Genomic DNA, 16,133 nt, shown 5'->3' with positions numbered 1-16,133 from the left:
AATTCTGTGTAACAACCTGACTCCAGGAGATATTACTATTAAGGGTTCGTAGAGCAGTGCCTGAAAATTGATGCTTTACAATCATTTGAATGTATGCTTTCTCTTTTGGCAAAAGAAAATATCATTTTGGGGAAAATGCATCATCCAATGAACTATTATAAAAAGTCCATAAAAACATTAAAAATATAATTACCAATAATACCATGCTCTTAAACAGATATTATTTTAAAATATTATATTTGCTTCAAGCTCTTTTTATGAATGTCTGATTAATTTATTTCGCTTGCAACTGTTTAATCGAATTATTATTTTTATTGTTTATTAGTTTACAGATGGAAATTTTTAATTTAAAAAATAGTTTTGGACTTACAGAAAACTTGCAAAGACAGAATGCCCTGCTTCCCTTATTATTAACCTAATAATAACGGGTTAAATGATGGCCCCCAAAAGATATGTCCAAGGTGACCCTATTTGAAAATAGGGACGTTGTAGATGTATTTGAGAATCCTGTGATAAGATGGTGCTGGAGGTAGTGTGGTTCTTAAACACAATAGGACTGGTGTGCTTATGAAAAGAGAATAGCATGTGAGCACATGGAGAGACACAGGGAAGGAAGCCAGGGGACAAGGGACAAGGATATGAGAACCATGTTGCTGCAAGCCAAGGAAGGTCAGGATTGTTGAAACCTCTAAAAGCTAGGGGAGAGGTGAGAAAGAATTCTTCAAAGGGAACATGTCTTCCCTCTGCCTTGATGCCAGAACTGTGAAAGAATGATATCTGTCATCATTGGGAGACTTATAATTATCTACAGAAGTATGATATTTCATTAAAATTCATAAATCAATATTGATTATTAAAATTAACAAACCAGTATTGATTAATTAAATAATTAATTTTTAAATATTAAAATTAATAAGCAAGTATTATTACATTGATACTTTTTTCACATTTTTTGTTTGTTCTAATTAGTTATACCTGACAGTAGAATGCATTGTGATACATCATACATAAATGGAGTATAACTTCTCATTCTTCTGGTTGTACATGATGTAATCATATATGTACACAGGGTAATAATATCTGATTCATTCTACTATCCTTCCTACCCACATGCCCTCTCCCTTCCCTTCACTCTCCTCTGCCTAATCCAAAGTACCTCTATTTTTCACTAGCCACCCCCATTGTGATTTAGCATCTGCAAATCAGAGAAAACATTTGGCTTTTGGTTCTTTGGGATTGGCTTACTTTGCTTAGCATGATATTCTCCAGCTCCATCCAGCAAATGCCATAATTTCATTTTTCTTTAAGACTGAATAATATTCCATTGTGTACATATACCACAGTTTCTTTAACCATTCGTCTGTTGAGGGCCATTTGGTTGGTTCCATAGTTTGGCTATTGTGAAATTGAGCTGCTATGAACATTGATGTGGCTGCTTCACTGTAGTATGCTGATTTTAAGTGCTTTGTGTATAAACTGAGGAGTGAGATAGCTGGGTCAAATGGTGGATCCATGCCCAGTTTTCTGAGGAATCTCCGTACTGCCTTCCAAAATGGCCGCACCAATTTGCAGGCCCACCAGCAGTGTATGAGCGTACCCATTTCCCCACATCCTTGCCAACATTTATTGTTGCTTGTGTTCTTGATAATTGCCATTCTGACTGGAGTTGAGATGAAATCTTAGAGTAGTTTTGATTTGTGTTTGTGTAATCGCTAGAGATGTTAAACATTTTTTCATATGTTTGTTGATCGATTGCAATTTCTTCTTCCATGAAGTGTCTGTTCAGTTCCTTAGTCCATTTATTGATTGAGTTATTTGTTTCTTTGGTGTTAAATTTTTTGAGTTCTTTCTGTATTCTGGACATTAATGCTCTGAGGTGTATGTGGCAAAGATTTTCTCCCACTCTGTAGGCTCTCTCTTCACATTGTTGATTGTTTCCTTTGCTGAGAAGAAACTTTTTAATTTGAACCCATCCCATTTATTGATTCTTGCTTTTATTTCTTGTGCTTTAGGACTTGTGTTAAGGAAGTCAGGTCCTAAGCCAACATAGTGAAGATTTGGGCCTATTTTTTTCTTCTATTAGGCACAGGGTCTCTAGGCTGGTGCCCAAGTCTTTGATCCACTTTGTGTTGAGTTCTGTGCTGGGTGAGAGATAGGGGTTTATTCTCATTCTTCTACATGTGCATTTCCAGTTTTCCCAGCACAATTTGTTGAAGAAGGTTTCTTTTCTCCAATGTATGTTTTTGGCCCCTTTTCTGGTATGAGATAACTGCATTTATGTGGGTTTGTCTCTGTGTCTTCTATTCTGTTCCATTGGTCTACATGTCTGTTTTGATGCCAATAACATGCTGTTTTTGTTACTGTTGCTCTGTTCAAGGTCTGGTATTACGATGTCTCCTGCTTCACTTTTCTTGCTAAGGATTGCTTTGGCTATTCTTGGTCTCTTGTTTTTCCAAATGAATTTCATGATTGCTTTTCCTATTCTATGAAGAATGCTATTGGGATTTTAATAGGAATTGCATTAAATCTGTATAGTGCTTTTGGTAGTATGGCCATTTTGACAATGTTAATCCTGCCTATCCAAGAGCACAGGATATCTTTCCATCTTCTAAGCTCTTCTTCAATTTCTTTCTTTCATGTTCTGTAGTTTTCATTGTAGAGATGTTTCAGCTCTTTTGTTAGATCAATTTCCAAGTGTGTGTGTGGTTTTTTTTTTTTTTTTTTTGAGGTTATTATGAATGGGGTAGTTTTCCTAATTTCTCTTGCAGTGGATTCATCACTGATGTGTAGGAATGCATTTGATTTATGGGTGTTGATTTTATATCCTGCTACTTTGCTGAATTCATTTATTAGTTCTAGAACTTTTCTGGTGGAATTTTTTTGGCTCTTCTAAGTATAAAATCATGTCATGGGCAAATAGTGATAGTTTGAGTTCTTCTTTTCCTACTTGTATCCCTTTAATTTCTTTCATCTAACTGCTCTGGCTAGAGTTTCTAGGACTATGTTGAATAGAAGTAGTGATAGACGTCATCCTTGTCTTCTTCCAGTTTTTAGAAGAATGCTTTCCATTTTTCTCCATTTAGAATAGTGTTGGCCTTGGGTTTAGCTTAGATAGCTGAGGTCCATACTTCATTCAAATTTCCTTAGTTTTTACACAATGTCGTTTTTCTGTTTGAGCATCCCATGTAGGATATTATATCACACTTAGTTCTCATGTGTGTTAGGCTCCTTTTGTCTGTGACAGTTTCTCAGATTTTCCTTGTTTTTAATGAATTTGACAGTTTTGAGGGATATTAGTCAGGTATTTGGTAGAAAGTGTTCCAATTGGATTTTGCCTGAATTTTTTTCTTTTTTCATTGAGTTGTGTGACTTTGGGAAGAATACTAGTGACATAGGGTATGTTTCACCACGTCCTACCTGGGGTTCATGTTATTAGATAGTTCATCAGTGTTGATGTTACCTTGGACACCTGGTGAGGTGGTGTTTAGGTTTCTTCCTTGTAAAGTTTTTCTTTTTCCTGCCTTTTTATATCGTATGTTTTAAAGGAAGTAAGTATGCACAGCCATGCTTAAGGAGTTGGAAATTATGCTCCACTTGCCTGAGGGTAGAGTAGCTACTAAAATTAAATAGGACTCTTCTGCCCAGGAAGTTTGTCTTTTCTTCCTATGTATTTACTCAGTCATTTATTTATATCTGTATGACTCCTGGATATTTGTGTAATGCTTTGAATTATAATCCAATACTTTTTGTTATTATTATTGTTGAAATTGTTTGAGCTTTGGACCTTGGGAACTCCTTGTGTTGGTTTCTGTGTGCTTTTGGATGTCCTTATCATTGTGAGGTTTTATTTTTTTTTAAGCACTTGCTTAATTTTTGGTAGTATAAGAAGTTCCATGCTTAGCTTGTGTATTTCCTGCCTTAGTCCAAGAATTAGACATTTATGTAAGGAGCCTTGGTTCCATTTATTAGAGAATGTAATTAGAAATCAAGATCTTGGACAGTAGGTGTGCTTGCTGCTCCTGGGACATTGTTATTTCTAGGCTGTGTTGGCTGATGAAGCAAGAAAATATATGTGTGCATACTAACTTGTTTATTCATATTTCTAAGTGTTTCTGTTTGTATACATCTGTGTCTATATTAAACTAAACATGAGTTCACACTGATGTCTCCAACCCTAATCCACTACCACATGGATCATTATGTCTTCCTCCCTTATTTTTTCTAACTCCTATTCAAACCTCCATTGAATTACTCAATTTAATTTAATTTTTGATGTACTAGGGACTGAATGCAGGGGCACTCTGCCACTGAACTACATCCTCAGCCCTTTTAAAATTTTATATTGAGACAGAATCTTGCTAAGTGTTGCCCAGGTTGGTCTCAACTGCAGGATCCTCTTGCCTTGACCTCCTGCATTGCTGGCATATAGATGCGCGATTTACCTAATTTTAAAATTCCAGTATGTACGTACAGAAGTATTAGAATTATTAACCCATATTCTGCGAATACTTTAGCAGCTGAAATGCCTTTAGTTTTATATACTCCATAAAGTTACTGAAGTCAGCACCTTCCCCTACCCCTTCCATTTGAAATATGGATAGACTCTTTTGTTACATTTTTCATTCTACTCTGGGATTCCTTCTGACCTCCTGAATGATTTTTTGAACTTCACATTATGTTAAAATTTACTTTTTCTGCTGTAAAGTTCAGTGGATTTTGTCAAACACATGATGTCATGTAGTCACAGTTCTAATATTATACTGCATAGTTTCACTTCTCTAAAAAAAACTTCCCTAGGCCTGATTGATTTTTATTTGGACAATTTTAAAGATATGAAGAAATACAGAAAACAAAATATTAAACATCTGGGGAACATGTTATCAATAATTCATAATGTTTACATTTTGTCATACTTGCTTTATATTTTCTAAAATAAAAGATCATTAAGTCCTCTTGATTAAGTCTTCATTTCTCGTCCTCCACTGTTACAATACTGGTCTTTCCTGTCCATTAGTTTATGCTTTACTAGTTGTAGATGTGACACTTAACTATAAATAGCATAGTTATATGTGTTCTAGTTGCATTTTATATAAATTATAAATACATATGTAACTATGAAACTTATTTTATTCTCAAGATTATGCTTCTAAGATCCATCTATGGATCATAATTTTAATGAATTTATAGTGTTTATATGAATATGCCAGGTTTTATTCATCTGTATCTCTAGAATAGACATTTACATTTTGATTTTATTTTTGCTACTTCATATGCTCTGTGAATATTCTGTACATATTTCTCCAGGCATGTGTGTAAGAATTCGCCTAGAATAAATAGCTGTAAGTAGAATTGCTGGAACTTGTGACATGTACTTTTTATTTATTTTTTATTGGTTCTTTTTAGTTATCTGTGACAGGAGAATTCATTTTGATATAATTATATAAGCAGGGAATATCTCTTAGTTAGGACACCATCTCACACAATGGTGGGTGTTTTAGTCAACTTTTTTGTTGCTATGACTAAAGAACCCAACCAGCACAATTGTAGAGGAGAAAAGGTTTATTCAGGGGTTCATAGTTTCATAGGTCTCCATCCATAGATGGAGGCCCTTGGGACTCAACGTGAGACTGAACATCATGGTGAAGTGTGTGGCAGAGGTAAGCAGCTCACAGGTGATCAGCAAGCAGAGAGAGCTTCCACTCTCCAGATACAAAATATATACCCCAAAGCCATGTCTCCAATGAACCACTTTCTGCAGCCACACCCCACCTGCCTCCAGTTACCACTCAGTTAATCCCATTAGGGATTAATTCACAGATTAAGTTAAGGCTATAATCCAATCATTTCTCCTCCAAACCTTGCATTGTCTCACACATTAGATTTTGGGGACACCTTATATCCAAACCGCAACAGTGGGATTCACTATGTCATGGTGTGTACTTTTTCTACTTTACTTCAAATGGCCTTTGCTGCCTTTACATTTTTGCTGATCTGATGGGTGTGAAAAGTTATCTTTCTCTTACTTTCAGAGACTTTGCAACCAATTAGGTAATTTTCTTAGCAACTACAAGCAATTTTGACAGGAGTTTGGGTTTTTTATCTTAGAAGACATTTGTTACTATTTCTAATAGTTTTTCCTGTTATTTTCTAAGACATCTGCTTATCCAGAACTTACAAAGATGTTTTGGAATCCCACTGCGCCCAAATTCTCTGTTCCAGAATCTGTCATGAGGGACACTCTATATCCAAAATATGAGGTAAAGTACTGAATGATTTTTCTCTGTTAGAACTGTTACTATTTAATATTTAAATTGTGTAATTGCTTATGACATTAAACTTTACTGTATAGTTGTTATGTAACTTGTCAGACAACCGTTGCTATGGTCAGGATTGATTGGATGGCACAATAGAAACTATGCATATGTAAATAATTGCTATGTGTATACATTATGAATGTATGTACATAGATATATATCTATACTTATAAAATTAAAATTTTGTATATATTTCTATAAGATATAATTGTAATTTGTATATTTATTTTAAGTGTTATACTTACGATATTACTTTAATCAGTCAAGAACCATATTCTGTTGTCTCTTTGAAAGAATATTGTATTTGAGAATTGAGATATGAAGTCATATGGGTTGTTTAAAGGATCTTCATGGTATTTTCATTTACTTTTATTTTGATAATTCATGAAAACTGAACAGTATTTATTATCAGATGTTAGATAATGATTAAGAATCATTATTAATTTTGTTGGCAATGATAATAGTATTGTTTTATAGCTTATGGTTAAGTCCTTATAATTTTGCTGGAAAACCAAATGAAAAAGTAATTACATAAAACTTCCATATTTTCATATCAGTCTTTTGTGGAAAAGCAAGTTTCATTTCAAACTAGCCTAGAAGAGCTGTCAGGGGACCACATTTACAAAGTGGTGGGAATGAGCATACAGAGGCATGTCCACTTAGCAAGGTCTCAGCGGGGGTACTTATTCAGTTTTCGCAGGTGGAAACTAAAAACTAAAAGATGCATGATGTTTTGGTCATCCCAACATTACTTCCATTTCAGGAGAGAAGACACCTGGGGCTAATTTATTGAGGAATTTGCTTAATCTGCTTAATAACTAATGACATTAAGTAAATATTTACATTGAAATATAAATATTGACATTGAAAAAACAGTTTAGTAGCTTTCTTCAATTTTCACAATTTTAAAAGCACCATGGGGTTTCATTCATATTTTAAGCAGCTGAGTGGGTGAAGATCCTATCTCCATTTCACAGGCAGCGTATTGTATTCAGTCATGCCTTACAACAGGGAACTGGAAGATCATTCCCTTGCTTTTGAAATACGGGTTCGACTGGCATCTGGCATTTTGGTACTGGTAATTGAACACAAGGGTGCTCTACCGCTGAGTTACACCCCTAGCTCTTTTTATTTTTAGTTTTGAGACAGGGTCTTCCTAAATTGCCGAGGCTAATCTCAACCTTGCGATCTTCCTGCCTCAGCTTCCCGAGTTGCTGGGATTACAGGTGTGTGCCACTGTTTTAAGCTGTGCATCAATTATTAATTGTGTTTAGAATTATTTTATTTGCACACTATTTTAGTTAGCTTACTAAAATAGATCTATCAGAAACAGAAACAAAGCAAAAAAGTTAAAAAGAAATCATAAAGAAAGCATAACAAGGGCAATAGCATAACAAAGCAAGAGATAAAATGAATACAAAGAAATTTGATCCATATGTGCTGTTTCTTGAAATGGGGTCATGAATTTACCTCTTAGATTGCTGCAACCAAGGCAGGGATAGAATGTTCATGTTTAACCTATTGATTCACATGTTTAGAATACAAATATTGAAACATCTTTGTTTTAGGGTTACTTGATGATGCTAAATTGTTATTCTATGTTATGTTGAATTCTAAGAGGCCATATATTTTCTATTTTTAATATGTATGCACAGGTGAATTATGTGTATGAGAACCAGCTGCCAAAAGTAAAAGGGATCATGAGACCAAAAAAAAAAAAAAAAGGGCAGACAGATCCAGGACTGCACAAAGTATAATATATTGGGAACTTACAGACAGATGCCTGTCTTGGGTAGTATCAAGTTAAGCAAGTCACTGTACCTCAAAGCAGGAGAAGAGGTTTATATGCAAAGTTAGACAAAGGTAGACTGTGGCCAAGTGCAATATATCTGTCTCAAAAACTATGAAAATGTTTAAAGGTCAGTTGAGAAACAGTCCAGGCATCAGTGGCCAGCATAACATGCTTGACTGGCTCTTTTAACAACTTTGTCCTGTAGGGCTTGGGATATGGTTCAGGATCACCTTGTGGGCAAAGTGGTAGTTAAGACCAAGATGGTTGTAGTCTTACCAGTCTGGACCCTTACATGCATTTTTTTCCTTTGTTGACTTTTGCTACCAGATTTATTCTTGCTTTCATCTTTTTAAACATTCTGAAATTGATATAGCATAGGAATAATCTTCTTGAAAATATGGAAGAACTAATTTTTTTTTGATACAGCACTTATGTGGAAAAGTATTTTTAAAAATTTTTAAACTTGGAATTATTTTATTTAAATTTTATTTTTAATTCTTATGAACATAAGAAAATAAATTCTTTAGAATACCTGTTTCTTAGAATTTATTGATATTTGCTTTGTGGTTTACTAAACATTCCAGTATCTTATTACCCTATGTACATGTGTGGTTACATGAATGGTATGAATCTACATCATGCACAACCATAGAAATGAAAAGTTGTACCCCATTTGTGTATAGTGAGTCAAAATGCAATCTGTAAATATAAAAAGGAACCTAAAACAATTCCAATGTCTATCAATTATGTGGTATTACATATAGTTATCATTTTTACATTGTTCAGGACTAAGAAGAGCACAGGGTTTAGAATCAGATAGTGTTGGATTTGAATTCCTCTTACTTCCTAGGTAAATTTGTACTATTAACCTCTTGAAGTCTCAGTTTTTTGTATGTAAAGTGGATGTTTTGAGAATTTAGTGAGACACTATATAGGGTATTGCCTGATAAATACAAATGTTTAATTAATAGGTTTGACTATTGTGTTATGATATAAGTCCATTTTTTAGTGGTGTATTTCTTTCATTTGATCTAATAACGACTTTGATTAATTGGGGGTTTTGAATGAAATTGTGTTTTGTTCATTTCTTCATATGTTTACTTAGTGTGATAAGAAATCATTTTATCTTTACTATGAATTTTAAAATTATGAATTTATATATTTCATCTCTAATTAAATTTAAGTGATTTAATTTGGCCTATTTAATGCTTAAATTCTGCTATAATTTGTTAATTCCTGTTTTATTTCCTTTTTGTGTTCAGGAATATTTTCATTTTATTCCTTTCTTTGTTGCATTTCTTTGTTTTTGATGTGTTGTATCAGTAGCGTATGGTTAATTTGGCCTTACAAGTATTATTTTACTTGGTAGTTTTTGTCTAAAAATATTCTGTTTTGTCTTTTGTTAAAAGACCACTATTTTCTTTAGCAACATAATCATGCCATTTTTAATGGCAAGAACTATTAATACTTAACAAAATGGACAAGTAGCATATGAATGTTTTCTTGTAGCAAAAATTCAAAAATAAAGACGTATATGGCATAGAACATTTCTCAACTTGAATACTATCCTTCAGTTCCCCTTTCCCTGAAGTTAACTACTGGTAAGTGCATTTTTGTAGCAATTCAGAAGTTTACATTGTCATATGTGTTATGCAAGTTAATGTTTTTACACATACAGAATTGCAATTTATATTTTTCTGCATCTTGATTTTTTTCTTTTAAAATATCCTTGAACATATATATTGTACACATGTGTTTTTCTGCTTGGAATTTCTGGACCAAGTGTATGTATATTTAAAACCTTGGAAGATTAATGTGTATATTTTCATATCCTTTTTTTCTTTCTAGCACAGTCTAATGTTTTCATTTACTTAAGGAAAAATGTGTATAAAGATACCATGAACTAAAAAGAGAAGGTTAAAAATATAAGTATATAAAAAGATTGCTTTAATGCAAAAGATGGGTGACTATTAATTTGCATCGGTAGGTGTGGCATCCATGGAAATCTCACATCTCTTTCAAGAGAATCTGTTAGAGGAGCATGCTTACTGCCAACCTCTAGGTGCTGTCCTGTAGATCTACCATGATATTCACTCTAAGGCCATGCTTACTCTCAGCTGCTCCTGGCCAGGGATGGAACCCAAAGTTGTTGGCAGAACTGACACATTCCTGCTTGATGTGGGATTGCTTTTGTGGACAACTTTGGCTCAGGACCTTTCACTTAGATCTTTCTCAGAACTGCTCTGTGGTCTAAAGCTCTTCCCATCTAATCCTTCTCTCATCCCTTTTCTCAGATATCAGAATGGCATCATTGTTGGAGGTTTCCCCCTGCCTATTCCCTATTCTTTATCCTTTACTGTTGGCATTTGCTTTTACTTGAACTGATATAGGAGGGAGTGTTAGATGAATACAGTGCTTCTTAACTTATGTTTGTTTATAGAGTAGGCATGTATTTTATAGGAAAGTGTGAATGTAGGGTGTTGAGACTAGGTAAAATTGTCTGATAAAAAGTAGAAATTGTACCAAGAATGGGATTAGTGAAAACTGGTGATCATGGAGTAGCCCATTGGAATGGCGATCCAAAAGAAAATCAGTACTGGAGGAGTTTGTTCGTTTCCCATTTCCAGGAGAAAAAAGGATCCAACAGAATTTCTGGCACAAGGAGATGGCTCAGACTCACTAGTTCTATTCACCAGAATGAAACTGGATCATTCTTTGAAGATTCCTGGTTCTTGTGAATGGAAAGTGGTATTTAGATATAAAAATCTATGTACTCCTAATTTTTAAAAAGCAAATTTAACCTATTTATATTTTGTGATTACTGGTATTTTTTGTTTTGTCAGTTATGTTTTTTGTTGATTCTGTCTCTTATTTTTTCCTTTTATTCCATTTCTTAAACTTTTTTTTGTATCTTCCCCTTTTTATTTAAATTCAGTGACCTGGATATAATATATTCTGATTTCACTTTTTCATTGCTATTTAAAAAAAATTCTCACACATATTTAAGCACATCAAAAATCAACAGAATCCATATCTTTCCTCCTTAAAGGACACTTAAAAACATTTTACTTTACTCCTTCCTGTGATCTGCCACATGAGTCCATTAAATATTTCAATTTCTGATAGCTTTTAACTTTTACTTAATGCATCATAATAACTCAGAGTTAGCTAGAAGCTTTACTGATTTTTTTTATCACTATTTTCTTATATTATTCCCTTCTGTCATTTTTGTTTTGCTTATTATATTTTTAACTAATTTTTTCTGGGAGGGTCTGTGGGTAATCAATTTTTGGAGTCCTTGTACTCATGGATGTGTATTATTTCTTTTGCCCTGCCTCTTGCATTCCAATTGGACTAGGCATAAAATTCTTTTTTTAAAAAAAATCATTTATCATTACTAGAATCTAGTATTCTATTCTATTTTTAATCATTATTTCTATTTTTTGTCATTATCAGGTACTGGTAATAAGTACTCAGACACTGTCATTCTTCTCATTCATCCCACTAGGCACTTAATGGACTTGTTTAAACCAAAGACTTGTGTCTTTTCACATTTCATATAAATTTCGTGAAAGCAAGCAACTTAGCTTTTTATTGTGGCACCTCCAGCCTCTAGAATACGAGCTTGCACATAGAGATGATCAACATGTAGTTATCTGATGAATGAAAGAACAGATAAAATGTAAAAAGATACAAGTCCTCAGTTTAAGTACCTATATGAAATGTCACGTGTGTTTCAAACAGTCCCCAAACATGGTGCTGAAGAGCTGGCGAGCGTTCCTAAAGGAAAGAAGGCTGCAATGTACCTTCCAAAGAAAATAAGCATTTTGGATCAGCTTCCTTCAGGCATAAGCTGTAGTGCTGTAGGTCATGAGTTCATTGGTAATGAGTCGACAGTATATATTAAACAAGGTGTATTTAAATAGAAAACTCATAAAATAAGGTAATGTATTGATGAGTGAAGAAAACCAGATACTCACTTCCCAACGAGCAATGCTCACTAATTCAGTGCTTGCAGTGATTTTACAGAAGGTAATTACTGCAAATAATATGGATCAACAGCACATGTTTACTGTATCTGTCCTTCATATAGGATGTAAGCTCCATGAAAGCAGCACTTTGTTTTTTCCTTGCTGCACCTCCAGCCTCTAGAATGGTGTCTTGCACGTACAGGTGATGAGCATGCATTGATCTGATGATAAATTTTTGTATTGGATGTCATGCAAACAATAACTACAGTTGCACTCTTGGACAATATCTTGGCAAGTTCCAAAGTTCCAACATTTGAACTGTATTCTTGTTAAAATAACCATTAACTGTTAATAAGCTCTGCTCTTTTGCTATCATAAAATATGGTGTTAAGGGTTTTGTCCTTGTTTCATTAAAAGTATCATTTTAAATGTGTAATACCTGCTATTTCATTATATTTTAATATCTTGTACAAGCACAAAATAGTTCCAAAATCTCTTGTACAAAATGTAGTTTGTCATTTCAGAAGGATGGTGAAAGCATTCAAGTATCTTTCTGCTATGTTTAATAATTCTCTGTTTTAATTTTTTTTTTAGTTGTAGATGGACAAAATACCTTTATTTTATTTATTTTTAAGTGGTGCTGAGGAACAAACCCAGTGCCTCACATGTGCCAGGCAAGTGTTCTACCACTGAGCCACAACCCCTGTCCCTATTTAGTAATTCTGTTAATTTTACATTGTGCTCCAGCTATTTCCTAAAAATATAACAGAAGTCTGGGTACAGTGGCACACATCTGTAATCCCAGGGACCCAAGAGGCTGAGGCAGGAGGATTACAAGTTCAAAGCCAGCCTCAGCAACTGAGGCCCTAAGCAACTCATTGAGACCCTGTATCTAAATAAAATATAAGAAAAGGGGCTGGAAATGTGGCTGACTAAGAGCCCCTGGGTTCAATCCCAGGTACCAAAACAAAATGAAACAAAACAAAAAACAAAAGGGTGAACAAAAATTCAGTACCGATGATTCCTAAATTATCCATTGCCTTCCCCATTGTCAGCGATAATTACATGATACTTTAAAACAGCTGATTATTTTATTGAATTTGAAATCTTTTAAAGTGATTATTTTATTTATTTTATTTCAATTTGAAATATTAGATTTTGGGGCCTATGGATTTCAGCAAACAAGTAAAGTCACAGCATGATTTAACATGAATCCACCTAATCGATGAATCCACCAGGCTGTCAAATTTAGACCTTTTATTGTTTTTTTCTGTGTATCCAAATCATTATAAGATAGGGAAGTAACATATTTAATAATTGTAATTATTGTAGACAATCCTGTGACTCACTCTCTCTATATATAGACAGAGCATATGTATTATAATTTCATCAATGGATAGAATTCAAAGTATAAAACATTGAAGGAAATTTTCATTCCAATTCATTTTTAGAATGCTTGCTTGTGTTTGAAAATGAATATTTATTTATTTACCATAAATCCAGATAATATGTCTTATTCATAGTCCTCATGTTGATATGCTAAATAAATTCAAAGCTAACTTATGAGAACATATGGTCATTGATCACTGGAGATAAAGGATGTCAGAAATAATACAAAAATGCCCATTTGGCTAAATGCTGAAGCCAAACTCTGGGTTTGGTCAAATACTGAGGCCATAACTGGACATTAATGCATCTTTAGAAAGTGTTTTCTAGAATTCTACCTCTTCCATAATTTAAAAAAAATTAGTAATAGTAATAATGTTGTATTCTGAAGTTACAGTAATCACAGGCATTTAAATGTATTTCACAAGATAATTTAAAACTTATCTTTTATCACAGAGTGTTCAAACAAGCAGAATTTTAACCGAGAAAATTTTGTCTGAAAGCGAGGAGAATATCACTTTAGATAATTACAGAATAAGTAAGGTATGTATGATTTTAGTTCTGAGCTATGGATTGGTTACTCTATCTGCCTACAAGTCCAGAAATTATTTCTAGTAATTCCAGAAGTGATTTCTTGGTACTTCCACATTCTGGGAAATGGCTTAGACTAGCCAGTGGTATCTTTATAAAGGATACATCTTCACTTTCTCAAATATGCTGTCTTTATGACACTCCAAAGATATTATTCATGAATCAATGGCAGCATATCTGCTGTGAGTTTTTCTAAAATTTCCAGTTTTCCTTCTCATTCTTGCCTGTACTTGAATGATTAAAGGAGCACGTGTATGAGCCTTTTGACTGAATAGAGAAACCGTTTCTGGCCGTGAAGCAGACTAAAACTGATGGCTCTCAATGGTGATTAGATGCATACTCATGATTCCAGTATCTCTACAGTTACCTAAGTAAGCTTATGGAGTAACAAATACGATTGGAAAGAAAGGAAATAATGATTGAGGGCAGAGGAAGTAGTGATTGAGGGCAGAGGCTGAGTAATGCCTGAACTTTATGGGGGACAAACAGGAAAGTTTCATTTTTCTTCACAGTGCCTTCAGCCCTCTACTCCCCTTGATGATATCTTGGGTGTGTGCCCTGAAACAAACCCCTTTTCTAGTCAGCTAACTAGGTTAAATACACCTCTGGGCTTCCTGCGCTGTCCCCCACAGTCAGGGAATACTCTTTTCAGAAGGGGATGGTCCTACTTCTCATATGGATCACTGTTTTGCTGGCTTCTTGATAGCACTCAGTGAACATTTTCCGCCATGTATGTTTGATCTTTTTCTTCCTCAGCAGCCTGGGGTTATACCATTCATGTCCACTGTTCTATCTACAACACCTACAGCAGTAACTGTTTCTTAAAAAAAAAAAAAAAAAAAAAAGATTGAATCAATAAATGACACTTTTCTAGGTTGGAAAGCCATTTACACTTTTTAGATTGTGGTGGTAGCATCACTTGCATCTACCGATTATATATTCTCATTTTTAGTAGCTGCTTCTTTGAGTCTATCCTGCTATAGTCTTAAAACAGGTATGAGTATGTCATTTTTGACTCAGAAAAACTCAACAAATCTACTTATCAAATAGAATGAAGTCAGAGTGCTTAACTAAGCCTCCTAACCTGGCCTCCTCTATATTTTTCTTACCTCCTATTTTACCTCTACTTCCATATAACCTCCATGTGTGCTGTACTCTGACCACACCAGGAGCCTCATGGACTGATATTCCTGTCACCTGGACATTTTCTGCTTGCTGAGGCTGTTGCCTTGTCCTGGGATATTCTCTACCCTTTCCCAGTCTACAGAAGTGTTGCTGTCTTCACATAGTAGTTCTAATGCTTCCTGTTTAAGCTGGTCTATCCGGATTCCTACCTGTTCAGGACTGGTTTCTCCCTCTTCTGCATTCTTTTTACACATGATTTCTGCCATCTTTACAGTCATTGCCACAGGTGTTTTGGATTACAGATTTATCTTTTGCTGTTTGCACTATTATCCTGTCTGAGGGCATGGAATATAACATTTCCTTTGTATTTTCCACTCTAGTACAGTAGAGTTTTCCAGCTCTTTAAATATAATAGTCTTGGTGCCATTATAGTAATATATAATATTTATGTGATCCCCTGAAGTAAAAGATTGAGGTTGCTGTGATTAGAGAATTAATAAGATAATTCTCTTTATTATATATTTTGCTGAGTTAATTGATGGACTTTAAATCCTCTACCTCTTCAAGAAGTCAGTGACTTCAAAATCAGTAAGAACCTGTTTTAATTAGTACTTTTACATTTCATTAATTTACCTACACAATTATTATTAGCCAACTGTCATATGACATTTTAGTTAACCAAGTCGTGACTATGGTTAATAAATATTTCTTATTCAACTATTTTGCAGCCTTTCTTACTCAGAAAATCTGCATCATTTGACAATATCCCAAAACGTTGCAGTACACAACCTATACAATTGAAGGTATTGTAATTTCAGCTTTTATTATTCAAAAGAAGTGTTTCTTTCTAGCAATAATAATTGCCTTATGATTTTTCAAAAGCATTCATATATATTTCATATTTTAGTCTCTATTTGTAATTATATTTTGAGTCAAATATAGTTTCCCTAGATG

At 34.1% G+C, this 16,133-nt stretch overlaps 1 protein-coding gene across 2 annotated transcripts in view; it reads left to right on the top strand.

Annotated features, from left to right (window-relative positions):
* The window catches only part of TTC6 (tetratricopeptide repeat domain 6), a 204,643-nt gene that overhangs the window by 87,683 nt on the left and 100,827 nt on the right, over nucleotides 1-16,133 (top strand). For both annotated transcript variants that reach the window (XM_079119380.1, XM_079119381.1), the window contains 3 exons: nucleotides 6,153-6,257; nucleotides 13,920-14,006; nucleotides 15,908-15,982. In XM_079119380.1, the coding sequence (XP_078975506.1) occupies nucleotides 6,153-6,257; nucleotides 13,920-14,006; nucleotides 15,908-15,982 (267 nt within the window). The remainder of the gene's footprint in view (nucleotides 1-6,152; nucleotides 6,258-13,919; nucleotides 14,007-15,907; nucleotides 15,983-16,133) is intronic.

This window comes from Sciurus vulgaris (assembly GCF_902686455.1).
Source record: "Sciurus vulgaris genome assembly, chromosome: 2".
Classification (NCBI taxonomy): domain Eukaryota; kingdom Metazoa; phylum Chordata; class Mammalia; order Rodentia; family Sciuridae; genus Sciurus; species Sciurus vulgaris.
This window is presented reverse-complemented; position numbering and strand designations above follow the sequence as displayed.